This window comes from Theropithecus gelada, chromosome 17, assembly GCF_003255815.1.
Source record: "Theropithecus gelada isolate Dixy chromosome 17, Tgel_1.0, whole genome shotgun sequence".
In the NCBI taxonomy this organism is placed as follows: domain Eukaryota; kingdom Metazoa; phylum Chordata; class Mammalia; order Primates; family Cercopithecidae; genus Theropithecus; species Theropithecus gelada.
The window spans coordinates 13,118,765-13,135,828 of record NC_037685.1 but is presented as its reverse complement, the minus strand read 5'-3'; the positions used below and the strand labels follow the sequence as shown (position 1 = coordinate 13,135,828).

At 38.3% G+C, this 17,064-nt stretch overlaps 1 protein-coding gene across 2 annotated transcripts in view; it reads left to right on the top strand.

Annotated features, from left to right (window-relative positions):
- KLF12 (Kruppel like factor 12) overlaps nucleotides 1–17,064 on the top strand; it is a 449,435-nt gene that overhangs the window by 136,564 nt on the left and 295,807 nt on the right. For both annotated transcript variants that reach the window (XM_025364468.1, XM_025364466.1), the window contains exon 2: nucleotides 4,417–4,480. In XM_025364468.1, coding sequence (XP_025220253.1) covers nucleotides 4,448–4,480 — 33 coding nt within the window. In that variant the 5' untranslated portion in view covers nucleotides 4,417–4,447. The remainder of the gene's footprint in view (nucleotides 1–4,416; nucleotides 4,481–17,064) is intronic.

The following is a 17,064-nucleotide window of genomic DNA, read 5'->3' as shown; positions in this document are numbered from 1 at the left end:
TATCTCCAGAAATATTTAGATTAACCTTCAAATATTTTTAGTTCCCAAGATAACTCACTGTGACAGATGAAACAGAAATAACTTTAAGTAGAAAAAAAGCAACTTATGTGGTAGAAACCTTGATGCGCAGAGCCAGGCAAACTTGGACCTGTTACATAACATCACAGACTGACATGCACAAAGCCTGCCTGTCAAGTTCCCTAGTTGGCTTTAAAAATTATGGTAACTGGCCGGGCACGGTGGCTCACGCCTGTAATCCCAGCACTTTGGGAGGCCGAGGCGGGTGGATCACGAGGTCAGAGATCGAGACCATCCTGGCTAAAATGGTGAAACCCCGTCTCTACTAAAAATGCAAAAAATTAGCCGGGCATGCTGGCGGGCGCCTGTAGTCCCAGCTACTTGGGAGGCTGAGGCAGGAGAATGGCGTGAACCCGGGAGGCGGAGCTTGCAGTGAGCCGAGATCGCGCCACTGCACTCCAGCCTGGGCGACAGAGCGAGACTCCGTCTCAAAAAAAAAAAAAAAAAAAAAAAATTATGGTAACTGAATTGAATATGTATATAAACCTTTATTAGTTGATTTTTTAAATCGGTGCTGGAAAACACAAGATCATAACTAATGAAGCAGTGATTTGTAAACCTGAATCTGGAAGACAGAATTCCAAATAAGATTACTGTATCAGCACCACCGTTCAATTTACTCGAAACAGCAACTAAATTACCTTTGGGCAGAGAGTGGAATCCCTGGCTAGTTAGATGTCTAGTGTGTTTCTCTGTCTCTATTTAAAGATACATAAAGGGATTCTCAGAGGATCTAGCAACAAGTATACTTATGGGTCTATTTTAATACATTTAAAATGTATTAAACACTAACCTTTAAAGACTGAGAACATAATAGATCATTTAAGATGTGATGAAGAGCAAGCCGTCTGCTACTGTAGTATAATATAACGCCTGTACTCTGAGGTAATTATGACAGAGTGACTGCTTATTTGTTAAGGTGGATAGCATTCACTTTCATTATGGCCAAGGTCACTTCTGTTGTCCAGGGTGTACTGTCTTTGAATTATAAAGGAACTTGAATGATCAAATGTGGAAATTTCAAGACAGAAAAAGAGAAAGGAAAGAATTTAAAAATCATTCTCTATGGCTTTCAGCTAATAAAGAGAAACAGGTGTAAATGGAATTTCTCCAGTCTCTCCTCTAAAACCAAGAGTATTTACCCATGGTTCCAGGCAGCAATATTTTCATTAAAAAGTAATCCTAAAATACTTTTGAAAGTGTAATATTTTATGCTTTGCCATTTTTCATGTTTTTCATATTGAAATAAGCGACCAGTCCTTTGCTTTTCTTCACCTAATGACAATTGAGAAACATTTTTGAAGCCAGGAAAATGAGGACCAAAACCATGCGTCATGAGCATTTTGATGAGGCCACTGGCCTTTAAAACTTCTGTGCTTTGGGAAGATTTACTGGATAATTTCAGAAACCTATTTGGCAGAGCTAAGTAAATTTAATTTGGAAATTGATGAGCTATTAACTGTTACTGGAAATGTGCCATTTTACTATTTTATATCATGGCTTGCTTTTGATAGGGATTTGGGGGGAAAAACTAAAGGCCCCGTAGCATGAATAAAATTAGAGATGCATCTGTTCTATCATGTGGCCTCCATTTAGAGAAATCTTTTTTATTTCCTATTCAATATCTAGGCTGTTGATTAAAAAGTGGTAATTCTTACACGTATGACATTAACATTTTACAGATTGCTGTATAAACATTACTGCAATTAGACTAGGCAAGGTAGATAAAGCAGGTATTATTATTATTATCCTTGCTTCTTGGAGAAGAAAACTGGGCATCAAAGAGGTTGAATGAGTTGCTTAAGTTCACGCAGCCAGAAGATGATAGAATTGAGACTAGGGACAGACAGGTCTTCTCAACTCTAATCTGTGTCCTCATCTCTTTCCTTCATTTGTGCTACAAAAGTTTGAGGGGCTGAAAGGCAAGAGATGAATCTTGAACACTCTCTTGGGAGCCTGAATTGGATGGAAAGCAAAAACTAGTTTTGTATCAGGCCCTCCCCTGCTTTAACACCTACAGAAATACAAATTTAAATTGTAGAAGATTGCAAACGTAGTTGGTATGACAAACCACAAAGAGCCATGCAGTAAGATTTGGGACTAAGGCAGGGTTTTGTGAGAACCTTGACATTATCTTTTACCTTGTTTATAAAATTTACTTCTGATCAGTTTCATCCTTATGTCTTCTCCTAGTGGGAATATAAATTGGTACATCTAAGTGCAGTAGTGTAGGATGAGGTTGCGTGGGTGAGTGGTGGTTGTAGTTTGCAGTGGACTCTGCTTACCAGGCCCTGCCCTCTTCCAGATTGGAGGCTCTTTGTGTCTGTCCAGAGGAGGCATCCTTTTTAGTTGCTTAAAGGCATCATTCAGATCAGCAGAGATGCTGGTACACACTAGATTTACATTCAAGGGTGTTTATGTGTGATTCGTAATAAAAGTCACAAATGATAAGGCAAAAGTTAAGTAAATAATGATATATTCTTTCAGTGGAGTATTACCAATGTTTGGATTAAGCATTAGTAAGTTTAATATGAGAAAATGCCTATGGCACTTTAAATGAAAAAAATTACAGAGCTCCCATGTGAAAAATAATGAGCCAGGTTTTGACATACCTTGAACATTCTGCTAAGAAGTTGGAACTGATTGGATTAGATATATTTTGAAGACTAGAAAGGATAAAACATCTTTGAGAACACTGTGTCTTAGGTGACTTTTTAAGTATTTCAAAGGAGACCATGTTATGGTTTAATCATGTTAAATAGAGGAATTATACTCTGAATTTCAAGAGAATGTTTTTAGTCTGCCACTATAATATTAAAATATTGGATTGCCTTTTTAGTAGCATGCCTGGTAAAAGCTGTAGTGCATATTAGGGGACGTGTTTTGAGACATTGTTATAGCAAGAGAGACATATATATTTAAAGCTGGAATAAAATTAAACGCCAGTTTCCTTCACCGGTCAAGCCCATGGAGCTTGTGAACTCTGCTGCATTTCATTTAAGGCCTTTATGAGTGAGTGAGTTCTTTTCAAATGTATGGAAACATACACAGGAAACCAGGCCCAGTGCTACAGCCCATAGACATTGGCACAGAATGGGCGCTGCTGAGAACTCCAGGGTGTGTCCCCTCTTGAGTGTAATTCCAAATGAAAAATAAAGTCAACTGTGCCTAATAAGCTGGCTCAACCGAAGGCCAAAGAAAATTTGCCTCATGAGATGGAAATTCTGAAGCAAGTAACATAATGCTGAGAGAGAATAAATAGGAAGACTTGTAAGATATATCCAAATAGGGCAAATGGTCTATTATAAATCAGAACTCCCCAACCCCATAATGTTTAATGATTTGGTGAGATCCTAATGGTCCTGGAGATTTTGAACCTTTTAGAAAACACATGAATATTTAATTTATATCGAATTTTTAAAAGAAGGGACATATATTAATTTAGGTCATTATTTGTTTGTTTATTTATTTATTTGAGACAGAGTCTCGCTCTGTCGCCCAGGCTGGAGTGCAGTGGCGCGATCTCGGCTGACTGCAAGCTCCGCCTCCCGGGTTTACACCATTCTCCTGCCTCAGCCTCCCAAGTAACTGGGGCCACAGGCGCCCGCCACCACGCCCGGCTAGTTTTTTTGTATTTTTTAGTAGAGACGGGGTTTCACCATGTTAGCCAGGAGGGTCTGGATCTCCTGACCTTGTGATCTGCCCATCTTGGCCTCCCAAAGTGCTGGGATTACAGGCTTGAGCCACCGCACCCGGCCAATTTAGGTCATTTTTTAAATGTTACTTGGGTATTGGCTGACATGAAGCCACTACATTTATTTCTATTCATTATTCTGCACATTTTTATCAACTGTAAAGAAATTATCATTTCCCCAATAAAATGGCATTACTTTAAATTCTCTTAGTTGCTAAGAATAATGAAGCCAAGTGTTACAGTTTGAGTATTTGGGGCTTCTCTTTTATAGAGGAAATTTACTTACAAACCTTTTTTTTTTTTTTTTTTTTTTTTTGCCATTTTCTCCTCAGTTGTCTCCGTTGCATCCCTTTCTTTTTATTCTCCTCTTCCCTTCTTCCCTTGTTTTTGCCTAGGTATTCACTATTTAGTGCCCAGGATCTTGTCCTAGTGTCATAGCTGGTGTTTTTTCCTCTACTGCATTTTGCCCTTTCATGGCTGAAGAACAAGCCGACAACACATAGCTGAAGAAAAGATATGCCTCAGCTCTATGATCACGAACTTAAGGAACTGTAGATTTAGGTTGTATTTTTTTTCCCCAAAGGAGGAATAACATCAACTTGTAGAACTTTCTCTCATCATTTGTCTTTGTGTTTTTCTTGCAGGATCAATGTGACTCTAAGAACAAATGGATGAATGAATATCCATATGAAGAGAAAAACAATAAAGGTCGGTTAGTCAAATGTTAAAATTGCATTGAAAATATTGCTACTTCGAGCATTACTTTTGGGCAGTTTATTCTCATTAGAGTACTTTCTTGTGTGAATACAAGACAGAGGTCAGTACTTACATGTGCATATCTATCTGTAAAATGTAATTTTTCTTTTTAGCCCCTTAAAAAATTATATGGAAGCAACTCCTCATTTTTTTCCTGCAAGTCTAGCTGTAATTCTTTTCCAGAACTTAAGCTGGTATTTTAAGAATCAACTTTCAGATGAATATTAAAAAATGGAAAACTGCTTGATGCAACTGATCACTGGTACAAAAAAAGAAGCCAGATTTTGTTTAATATACATCACTTTTCTACAAACGTAATTCTAATACCAGTGCCATATGGTACGTGATTGCTGTCAAATGCAGTCCTCTGCCCCTGAAGTCTCTGCTTTCCTCATAGAAGTAGGATCATCACGGAAAACTTTAATATTTGGTTTCTTACAAATACAGTATGAATTAAAGTGTCAGGCGCAGGGGTGGGGTGTAATTTTCAGCAGTCCTCAAATAATGGGCATTACCTTATTTGTGGTAGTTATTTGATATTTTCTTGTAGTTCCTACTGATTACAATGTAAAAATCATAGGTGACACTAAGAGAATTACAATATGTTAAACCATCTCTATTTCATAAATACGGTTTTACACTGAGCAGGTCTCATACAGAGGCATGTGCCTCATAATTCCTCATGTAGCTGCTCAGCAATACATTTCATATTTTCCTTCCCATATTACTCTTGCTGCTTCCAAATCGATGCATGACTTGCCATGTCTTTTTCTGCCAGCCTACCTTCATAGCTACTTACAAGTGATTTTCAAGGTTGTATCTTTCGCTTAATATTGCCTTCTTCCATCCTCATTGCTAAAATTGCTCCTTTCTAGTATTTGTAAAGCGTTTAGACCTGTGGAGGGATACTGATTCAGATATGGTTCAAGGGAGACTTCTGCAGGTATCAGTAATGTTCTTTTTCATGACCTCAGTGTTGCCTGTGTGGGTGCATTCACTTTGTGAGGATTAACTGTACTGTGGACGTATTTGCATGTGGATCAGTGGTGTGTTAGTAAAGTGGTTCTCTGGGAGGAGGAGGGGAGAGGAGAGGCCTGATTGTAGTGTTTATCAATTCCTGTGGTGTAATTATTCCCACTATGGCTGCTTTCGAGGCTTTACCACCTGGCTTGCAAGATTCCTTAAAATTCAACAATTTGCTCTCATGAGCCAGGGATGAGCTAGCTCCAGCACACCATTGATAATTCCATTTATACAGTAAAGTTAAAAATTGTATGTATTCCTTAAGACTAGAGTGGCGAAGGTAGTAAATTTAAATTTTCTTTTCTCTTCTCTATATAAACATGGAAATGTTCTTTACTTATCATGCAAAATGTATTTATCCCTTTCCTTTAGAAATGATGTTGAGATAGTATTTATGTTTTTGTTTAGTTGTCATCAAATTTTTATATTTGAAAAGATCAATGTTAGCTTTGTAGGTTTATAAATTTTGTTAGTGTCATTATGCTGTAACTAATTTTTGTTATGACAACTGAAGATGATGGCAAAAAGAATCATTGTGTTACTAGTTACCCTGAAGATAAAGCCTGAAAATATTATGATTGACTGTAATATATGTGATTCATTCTGAACAATTGTGCCTTATAGCTCATAATTCATGAGTTCAGAAGTCTTTAAGGAGAAAGGAGCAGTGAGTATTTAATGTGTTTGTCCCATTGAGATGGAGTCTCGCTCTGTCACACAGGTTAGAGTAGAGTGGCACAATCTTGGCTCACTGCAACCTCCACCTTCTGAGTTCAAATGATTCTCCTGCTTCGGCTTCCCAGGCAGCTGGGATTACAGGTGCGTGCCATGTTGCCTAGCTAATTTTTTGTATTTTTAGTAGAGACGGGGTTTCACCATGTTGGCCAGGCTGGTCTTGAACTCCTGACCTCAAGTGATCCTCCCACCTTGGCCTCCCAATGTGTTGGAATTACAGGCATGAGCCACTGTACCTAGCCTCACTGCTGCCTGTTTAAAAATGATTTTTCATACATTTTATCCATTCTAGATGCCTTTGAACAGAGAATACATTAATGCTTGTTTTTAAGTCTGCTTGAATCAGATGCTGTTAGTTTTAGCAATGTCTGATTCAGGGAGAAAATTGCAGAGTTTGAAAATTTATCTTTTTTATATTTCAAATACATTGACAAGGTCAGTATTAAGATGAAGTTTTTAAAATGTCAGCAGTGGAAGCTACATTGCCATAGTATACATAATTGAAAAGGGATTTGAATATGGCTTTTACAACGGTTTTGTATGTTTCCAGTTTGCCAGTGGTGACAAAATCCTGCCAAGAGCCACGGAATATCATGCTGTGCCTTTCTGCTTAGGTTCTAAAATTTAAATAGCCTATTTGGGATTTATAAAATTTCTGTTGTGTCCATACTGAGAGTTTTACTTTCAGGAGCAGTCTTCATCTGCCCTGTCCTTAAAAACAAACAAACAAAAACAAAACAAAACAAAAAACACAACTTTTGCATTAAGTTTTTCTTTACTTCATTCTTAAGTTACTTCCTTTACTCAGCTTCACTGCACTTGGATTTGTGCCTTTGCCATCTGCCTTTAGAAAACGACAAATAAATTCTAAAAAGATTCCCGTTGTCCATTATTTCCTGCTCACAAACACCAGCATAAAGTCTGGTGGATACATGCTTCAGCGTATTTCAGCAGTTATCCTCTCTGTGAATATGGTGGCTTGTTGTGGACCTGGCTCCTTGCTTTGCTTCGTTTTTCTTTCCCCGCAGCCATTTCAGTATGTTTACCCAGTGCTTCTCAGCAGCTGGCTTAGAGCAGGTGTTCAGAACATACCCACCCCACATATACATTAGTCCGGCTTATCAGAGTTCACATTAAAACTTTGCTTTGCGACTACCTCTGATGAACAGCTGCCTAACCACCCAGCATTAGCAATGGGGTGACTTTTACTTTATGCATTTGGAAACCAAGAGAACAAGAGCAAGCCTCTATGTGAACGATTTCATGCCACACAAAAAGGGTTTATTTCATAGTGATGGTTGTATAGCTTGTGGTTGCTTTACATTTCTTTTCCAAGTTCTAAGGCTCTTTCTTTGCACAGGATAGAGGGATTGTAATAGCAGCAATCCAGCTTTTCTTCCATTTTGAACTAAGTAGCCATAGCTGCTCCAAAAGCTGCAATTAATGTAAATGAAATGGATTGTTAGCATTGGCTGCTGTAAGTGTATGTAGGGTAGTTGCCTGGACAATAAAAGTGGAATCAAAAAGAGGCAGGCCTTAGCTCTGCAATTATTTGTCTGTTTGATCTGGGACCCCAGTGCCCTCTACTTGTGAATTCTAACTTTCTCATCTGCAAAGAGGAACTAATAACACCTGTCCTGCCCATTTCAAGAGTTGCTATGGGTATGAAAAAAGGACATATTTGTGAAAAAGATTTAAAGCTGTCAGGTTCTGAAAGTGTGCATGGTATTGATATTATTTGATTTTTGGCGTAAGAGAGATTCATGACATTATATGATTTCACATCACAAAGTCAGACATTTTCAGAAATCGAAGTGCTGTCAAAGGTGATTAATTCTAACATGCACTTGGTGCATGGCTACTATCCGTAAGACTTTGTTGGCTACATTAGTGTTATGTTGAGTACGCCTTAGAATTTCTTAGTTCATGTTGCATTCATCCTATTTCCAGGCATATATAATATTACTAAAAGTTTTTTTTTTATTGAGCCACATCAATAGACTTGATAATGATACCAACTAGTAGGTGTATCATAGTATTTATTAAAATATCCTCTTGAATTGGGTCACTCCTTTTTCTGTCAAGTCACTTCAATTTTGGGGATCTCATTTATCTGGGAAATGGGGACAAAATGATATACAGAGATTTGGGAAAGATTATGGAATTATTGAAGGAGAGAAATACCTTCATTATTTGAAAAGATGATGCGTTGTTCATTTTAAAACCATTAAAGCATGCAAAGCCGCATCATCTCCCTGCCTCATATCTTCTGATAATATTTGGTGAACATTATTTATAACTTCTCTGTATACATACATACAAATAATTAGAAACATTTTTTTAAAAATAAGATAATATTTATACTTTGCATCTCTTATAAAGAGTAGTTTGCTTCCAATGGAATGAAAAAAATCGGAATTGAATTTAAGCTTAAGGACTTGATTAACTTCATATTAATATCCTTTTACCAAAATGATATTATTAACAGTTAATAAAAAAAAAACCCCAAACTTTGAATTCTGTTTTTTGAAATGACTGAATTTAACTTTAAACAGAATCTTTTGACTTTTTGTTAGAAAGATGGGAAAATTAATGAAATTTCTTCCTGATTCCCTTTTTCCTCTTTTTGTTTTACTATTCTTTTAAAATTAAGGTTATTCACATTTATTTTATGATTCTTAATTGTAATGATCAAAGCTGTGAAGTATTATTACTTCCCTCAGAAATATGAATACATGGCTTCCCTGTCATCTGGCGTTTGGTGTCACTGCGAAGGTTGAAGCAAACTGATCTTTTCACTTGTTCTTGTTTTTCTTTTTTTGTCCAGGATGCTAATGAACAATTATTTTAAACCTGAAAGTTCAGGAACTTCATCGATTGTCTTACTTTTTGTCATTCTGTTTCATTTTCTCTTGGATCTTGCTCATAATATCTGAGAAGTAGAGTCTGTTTTTATGACAAGAGGTTTTAAAATTATATTTAAAGTACACTATTTTGTTCTTTAGTAACTTTGAAAATATGTGTGATGTTTGTCCTTGATTTTCCATATCTGTGGCCTTCATCTTTAACTTTTTAATTTCACTCAGTGTGCTTTCAAGTTGAACTTTTTAAAAATCTATGTTTTCAGTTAAATTCTTTACTTTTTTGTTCCCAAGATAGCTATATTTCATAGCTGTGTTGACTTATTTTCATTTCTTTTAGTTATCTGTTATTGTATCACGTGAACCCTTGTACATCCTGAACTTACACTTGTACCTCCGCCTTGAACATTTTTTTTAAAGAAACTTTTATCTGTAATTATTTTAATTTTTTGAGTCTATGAAGAGATATTTGTCTAAATTCTTCATCTGTTTGCTTGGGTTATTTCTACTGTGATTGTTCTTCATTGGCCTCTTGCTTACATTTCTCTCTGGCTTTTGGTATTTGATGCTTTTACCTGCGGTTCTCATGGGCTCTCCCTGAGTATCGCCTATCTTTATATGGGGCTAGTGTTTGCCAGAGCACAGTATGAGCAGGAGCACCAGTGATTTGGGTATGAGCTACTGAGTGCAAATCTTTGACTTGATTTTGTTATTTCAAATACCGTGTAAATAAGGATGTCATTTCCAGAGTCTTTGCTCTGCTTCCAGTGCCCCTTAAGTAAAGGGCTCCTGTCTTCCTTCCTTCTGCCATGTCAGGTAGAACCCCTTCATGAGGGAGCTAAGTTCCACAAAAGGCTGTGCCTGTGTGTTAGTTCTTTTAACAACACTTTCTCTGCTTTCTGAGAAATTGATCTGTATTCACTTGATTATGTCTGATGTCTATTCTAATCAAAGGGTCATTGAATAGGTCTGTGATTTTTACTTTTAGGAAATTCCGTGTTTTGTTTGAGGTTTGAGGAACTGTGTATCAGCTCCCAGTTGCCTCTCACATTTCACAGTATTTGACAGATGTGCTTTGGTTGGGAATTTGAGTTTGTGACTTTTTACTTTCACTAAAGGTGGAGGGTTTTTTATTTTTCAATTTTTTTTTAATTTTCTTTACCCATTTTCAGTGGGTTTTAAAAGAAGGCTGTAAAAATGCCTTTACATTGGCATTTTGAATAAGTAACCTTTTAAATAGATTTAAGGGGCACATGGAGAATATCAAACTTGCTGTGGTGTTTAAAAAAATGACTTTGTACTCAGATTGCCTGGTTTCCATCCTAGTTCTGCCAGTGTTCAACTTTGCTTGTATATTTCAGTTGCCACGTCTGTGATACGGCAATGACAGTAATAGTTCCTACTCCATAAAATTGGTGTGAAGGTTAAATGAGAAAAAAATTCTAAAGAATTTGCATATTGCCTGGTAGTTACTAGTGCTCATCAAAATAGCAGTTTTTATCATTTTAAGCTGTGTTAGTTGTGTTTAGAGTATCGTCAGTTTAGCTTTAGGAAAATTGGTACTAGGCCAGCATTTGTATAATTTATTTCCTTTGACTGAAGAGCATGCTGGGATGGGTACCAGGTGTTCTTATAGGGCAGCTTCTGGTGTTGGGGTCTGATTGGGGATTTCCAAATTGTTCTACTCTGTGTTGATAAAGAACAGAATCATCGCCAATTCTCTTGGAGGAAATAACAATGGATATGCTGTGATAGTTGGGGTATATGTTATTGGTTCACTTACAGAATGTTGGCTACTTCTGTCCTGTAGTGTTGCAAACACTACAATTCAGACATATATTTAGCATTTATTATTTGTTAGACCCTGGGCTAGAAAGATAAATTATATTTAGACTCTGCCTTGACGACTTCATCATCTCAGAGACAGACAGATAAGTTTCTACAATTGTATGTGATTGGTGCCATAATATATTTATTAGAGCCAGGGAATTGGGATGTGGGTTCTGGAAGGCTTCACATATAAAGTGACATTTGAGCTAGACCTTGAGTTGCCAGTATGACATCGACTGGAAGAAATGGGAGCAGCCAAGAAAAGTTAGTTTAGAAAAAAATTCTTAGCAAATGCAAAAGTATATACTTTTTCTTTGGGCACAAAAGTGCCCTGAAAAATTTCCTCTTAGAGTTGAAGATAAATGTGTGATAATCAGTGATTCCAGAAGGTCTACTGGAAGTGGCAGAACAAAGGAAGACAGGAGCCCTTCTCCTAAGGGGCACTGACGTGCCGTGGAAGCAGAGGGGAGACTCTGGAAATGACATCTTTCTTTAGACAGTATTGGAAATAACAAACACAAGTCAAAGATTTACATTTCAGCCAGAATCTGTTGAGGTTCATTTATCTTTTTCTCCCTTCTTCTCCTTCCTTCTCTCACTGTTCCCCTCTCTACCCTCCGTCTCCCTGCAGTTCCTCTCCTTCCCCCACTTCCTCTTTCCTCCCACTTCCTCTACCCCCCTACTTTCTCTCCCTTCTCCCACTTCCTCTCTCCCCTCTCTTCCCCTCACTTTCTCTCCCCCCACTTTCTCTCTGCCTGTCTCTCTCCCCTTTGCCACTTCCACTTCCTCCCCTCCCTCCCTTCTTCTTTTTCTCTTCCCTGTTTACACATTTTCATTCTCTGGCCACTTGATTATAGTGGTTCTTCAGCTAAGCTATTTAGAGTACCTTACCAAAGTAATTATTATACTTTACCAGAAATTTTCAAGAGTGATCATAAAAATATGAGTATCTTTCAAATATCATTTTAGTTAAATTTTTTTTGACATAATGAGAACATTGTAGTGTTAAAGCAGCATAGTAATTATTAATATCATTTATTGAAGTATAATATCTATATAGTTTTATGTATCAACATTTGTATACTATTTTAATAAGCCAGCTTCTTCCCTTCTCTCAAGCTGATGTTAGGTGAGAATTTCTTACTTTCTCTAAAGAATTTTATTTAATAATATGAATAATTATTGACTCAAGAAGTGTGATTTTTTTGTGTCTTACACATAATCAATTTTTCAGTATATCTTATAATCTAATGGAATGTAACTTTCTAAAATATTCCAATTTAAGATTCAATTGATTATTCATATTTAACATGCTGCTTCAAATATTTGTGCCGTTAGAGCACGACAGTTAATATGAAAGTGAATTTATTTTTATTAAAGGCTTTTAATTTGTTTTCTATGTCCACTGTAACAAATTACCACAAACTTAATGGTTTTGGAAAAAAACACAAATTTATCTTAGAGTTCTGGTGATCAGAAGTCCAGTGGTCTCACTGGGCTAAACTCAGAGTATTGGGAGGATTACGTTCCCTTCTGGAGGTCCTAGGGCTAATTCCATTTCCTTACCGGCATCTAGAGCCTACTCAGGTTCCTTGGACCATTCAACTCCACCAACTTTGGGCCGAGTCCTTCTGGCATTGCCATCTCTCTGGTTCTCCTCTTCTTCACATTTAAGGACTATTGTGGTTACTTTGGCCTATCCTAGATAATCCAGGATGATCTCCTTATTTTAAGGTCAGGTGATTAGCAACTTTAGTTCCATCTGTGACTTTCATTCCCCTTTACCATGTAGTCTAACAGATTTCTGGGATTAGGACATGGACATCTTTGGGGGCCATTACTCTGCCAACCACAGGTTTTCAAGAACATAAGTGACTATGATTACAGGTACATGTTACTATTGTCATAGACACATGGTTGGGAGTTTTGGAAGAATTCTCATTTTACTAATTCCATTAATAGTCAAACAAATTATGATTTATGTCAATCAAAATATAATTTTCTTCCTTCTTGTGACTGGAAGAAAAAAGTCCATTCAAATCATTGTTGCAGCTAAATGAAGCAAGTGATAATATTAAAATTTCCCATTATAAAAAATCTAATAAATATCTAATATTTTGCAAACAGTAGATTGTTTAACACAGTTTCACATGGTGATGCTATAGTTTTATGTGCCTTCAAAGCTAGATGAACTACTTTTAGAATTCATCAGACTCTTTGGCCTAACAGAGTTTCCTTTATTCTTCTATGTTGTTATTTGTAGCATATCTGGTAAAATTAAAATCTAGTTTCAGGAAACATGATTGGTTATCTTGTTAAAAGCTCTTGAGGTGATAGCATGTACTTACAGCCCATACACTTACTAAGACACCCTGTATCCCTTGCAGGTGTGGCTCTGGAGCTGTATTTAAAGTTTAGTTAATACCTAGCCAGCAGCTATCCGTTAAAATTAACCGATAGGCTAGGGCTGTTGCCTCTTTCAGGGTGGCGAGATCCTTTAGATTTCAAAGAACTTTTTCAGGGGGAATTTTTTTGATTGTTTTTGTTATCAAAGTGAGGAAAAGTTCTGTATAGCTTTTTCTTTTCATCCGTCTTCACACAGCAGAGTCTAAGGGGAGCAAAATCTGTGAGAGGGGCCTTTTGCATTTTTTGTAGCTTCACGTCTCAGGGATGACTCCTTTAATTTAGAATACTAATAGCTGGCATCTAGGGGAAAATGAAAGGCCACTTGACAATGAGAAGCTGGAAGATTGAGAGCAAACACATGGAGAGTCGTCAGAGCCAGAATTGTAACAAGGGGGCAGTAGTTACACAGAGAGTCTGGGGTTTGGGACCCTGAGCCTGGTTTAAAGCCTCCTCCTAATGTTGCACACTGTGATAACCACTGGTTGTCGGCCTTGCACCCTTCTGCCATGAGTAGTCCCTTTCCCTGTTCTCAATCATATGCACTCAAATTGAAGGGTAGGTGTTCCTTTTTAACTGAGAGTTGAGTATCCTTTTGAACTGAGAGTTGGAATCTAGGCACATTGTGACAACCGCGATTTCATCATCTATAGCTGCAAAACGGAGCATCCCAGCTTAGTGGCTTAAAGCAAAAGCAGTGTGTATTTTGCTCTTGAAGTGGCTACTTGGGTAGGACTTGGTGGAGTCGCCTTCTCCTTGCTCTACTCAGTGACTGCCGAGGTTCAAAGGCTGATGACTGGAATCATGAAGACTCGTTGACATGTTTTCCAGTCAGTGCTGGCTCTCTCAGCCAGTCTGTTGGCTGCAACACCTTCATGTGACCGAGGCTTCCTTAACAGTAAAGCTGCGTACTGGAGCAGGTGGGTGGGGAGAACACTAGGCAGAAGCCGCGTCACCCTTGGAAGTGATGCCACGTGATTTCCCCATATTCTGTTCATCGCAATGATTATAAAGAGGCTCATTAATTCAAAAGGAGGGGATATATCCCCCACCCTTTTATGGGAGAGTGGAAACATTATGGAAGTGCACATGTGACTGGAGACACTGTAGTGAACAGTTCTGGAAAACATCGTCAGCTGCAGTTCATCTTCAAACTGGAGGAATCCGTAAACGTTTTGTTTTCCTGGAACTAGTTCTGGTGCCAAATTCTGTATCAATCGGGGTGTGAAAAGAGAAACAGAAAGAGGGGAAAAGTGCTAAATATAAGGCTTAAAAGGACTTGACCGCCTATGATGGTAGGAACTAGTTAAGCACATTATGTATGGCTGTTGCTTCTATATATTTGGTGCCAGAGCTGAAGTCAGCAGGGCGAGCAGTTGGGAAGGAAAGATGAAAGTGGAGGGCAGGAGAGGACGGACACACTGGATATGCGAGGGTGCATGCCAGTCCACACAGTCCACAGTGAGGATCAGTCCTCACTGATCATAAGCCTCCAACTTTAGAGAGGTCGGGGAACTGTGGGAAAAGCTGGCACCCTTCCCTGAGCAAGACACATCATGGCCCATGAATAAAATAAGCAGATGAAGGCAATCCCATGGACCGACCACTTTCCTGTGCCAGTGAGGAGAGAGGGCACATTGGTGACAGTGTGTGTGAGCTGCACCTTCCGAGTGTGAAATGCATGCAGCAGCTGCTTCACTTCTGCCCAGTCCCACCTGAATGGCTCTTACAACCCAGGAATGACGGCACGCTGCAGGAAAGACAGTTCTGAAAATGTAGACATGTAGTTGAGATGGTTCAAATCCACCAAGTCTCTCCTTGCCTATTCTCTGCCGTTTCACTTGCAGCTCCACCCTCTTGCTGCCCTCCCCACCCGAGGATCTTAGATTATAGACCTCTGTTGGTTCCTGTTCTTTCCTTGATTTTCCCATTTCTGTCTGAAGCACTGCTCGTGGGACCCAGCCTTGTAGTGGAGAGGACCGTGCTGTCACATGAATGGATGTCTCCACATGAGGAAGGCTCATCTGCCCTAGAATACCACCTGCCTGGATTCACGGCTTATGAACTCTGCACAACTCTGAGAACCTGCAAGATTATTTATGGCCTCCTGTTGCTTTTTCGTATGGTACTTGACCCAGTTACTGCTGTCTGTTGTGGTTGAGGCCACTCCGCTCCCTGGATTTTGGATCTTGACTCCTGTCTGTAATGCTGTAGACCAGTCAGGCTTGCGCCAGGGCTTTGTGGCCTCAGGGTATATGATTGAGAGTTTAGGAAAGAGAAAACATAACTTGAGGAAAAGGAGGATTCTGATTTTGAACATGATGGAAGTATGTGAATAATCGGGGCATCAGGGACTTGTCCAGATAGTAAAGTTTAGAGCAAAATTATGAGCAAGCATGATAATAGTTTATATTCAGAATATGAATGAATAATGTAAAGGCTGGGAGTAAGTTAGAGGCAAGGTTGGCAGGCAGTAACTGGGAGGACATGGTGCTGGAGAATGCCTGATAAGCAGGAATGTAGTAATTCAGACGGAGGTTCATGAACCAGGAGGCACTGATACTGGAGAGAAGAATGAAGTGGGTAGTATCACTAAGTTGAATCATGCTGGCACCAAGAAAGGTGGTGGCATGGGGCAGCTTCTGTACAGCAGGCCTGGAATGCAAGGGGCTTTTTTATTACATGTTAAGTCTTAGACTGTACCAGGGTTGCTTGCCTGGCATTCTGGTTGAGCCATAGTACGGGACCAGGAAATTCTGTATACTTGAACTACCAGGAACAAAGATAAAGGGATTATTTGATGAGGTGAGTGATGGTAGACAGGGAGAGGGTGCGAGCATCATACTGGATAAGTATTAAGTTGCCTTATAGAGATCTTTTCAATGAATATTTGAACAAAAGGATGAATGAAAGGTGAGTAAGAGCAAAAGAAGGACAATGAGAGAAAAATGAGAATGAATTTTACTTTTCTTTTTTGGAAAGAAGTGTTAAAGAGTATGATAATATGTGACAGAAGAAAGAAAAATGAAATCCTGAAAAAAATGAAAAATGGGTGACGGAAAACCTGAAATATTAAATATTTCTTTTATTAAGATAGAGTTTTCCAGTATGTGGTCGATGAAGGAAAGGGTCTGGTTTACAGGAGTTAACTATGAGAAAAATGGCAAGAGAGGGATTTTCCTAAGTAGTTACTCTCCATGGCTAGGCTGATATCATGGTAAAAATACTCTGAATGTACTTCTTAGGCTATTGTTAAATATAGTAACAAATATGAAGGTGTTTTTTCCTATACCAAGTGTATTTATGATCTACACATTTGTGCTAACCCAACAATTTTATAATGAGGCATCTAGCAACAAGATTTCTTTTTTATTTTTTAATGGAAGATATCCTTTCTGACAGTTGTCTTTGCCTAAGTGTACATTTACCTTGCAATGCATATGGGACCAAGAAAACCCCCCAAACGGAACCTCCTCCTCCTCCTCCGTTTCTTTTAGTTCATTGAGTGTTCTGAGGATTTTCTTCTTAACCACTTTTCCTTGTTCTTTTTGTATTGCAAATTAAGTTTCTATTCATGTCTTAAAAATAAAATAACTGCTTCTGTTGTGTGATGAGCATATCACCTTAATAAAGCAAATCCTAGTCAATGAAGTTAATGTTTTTCAAAATCAGACTTTGAAGGTT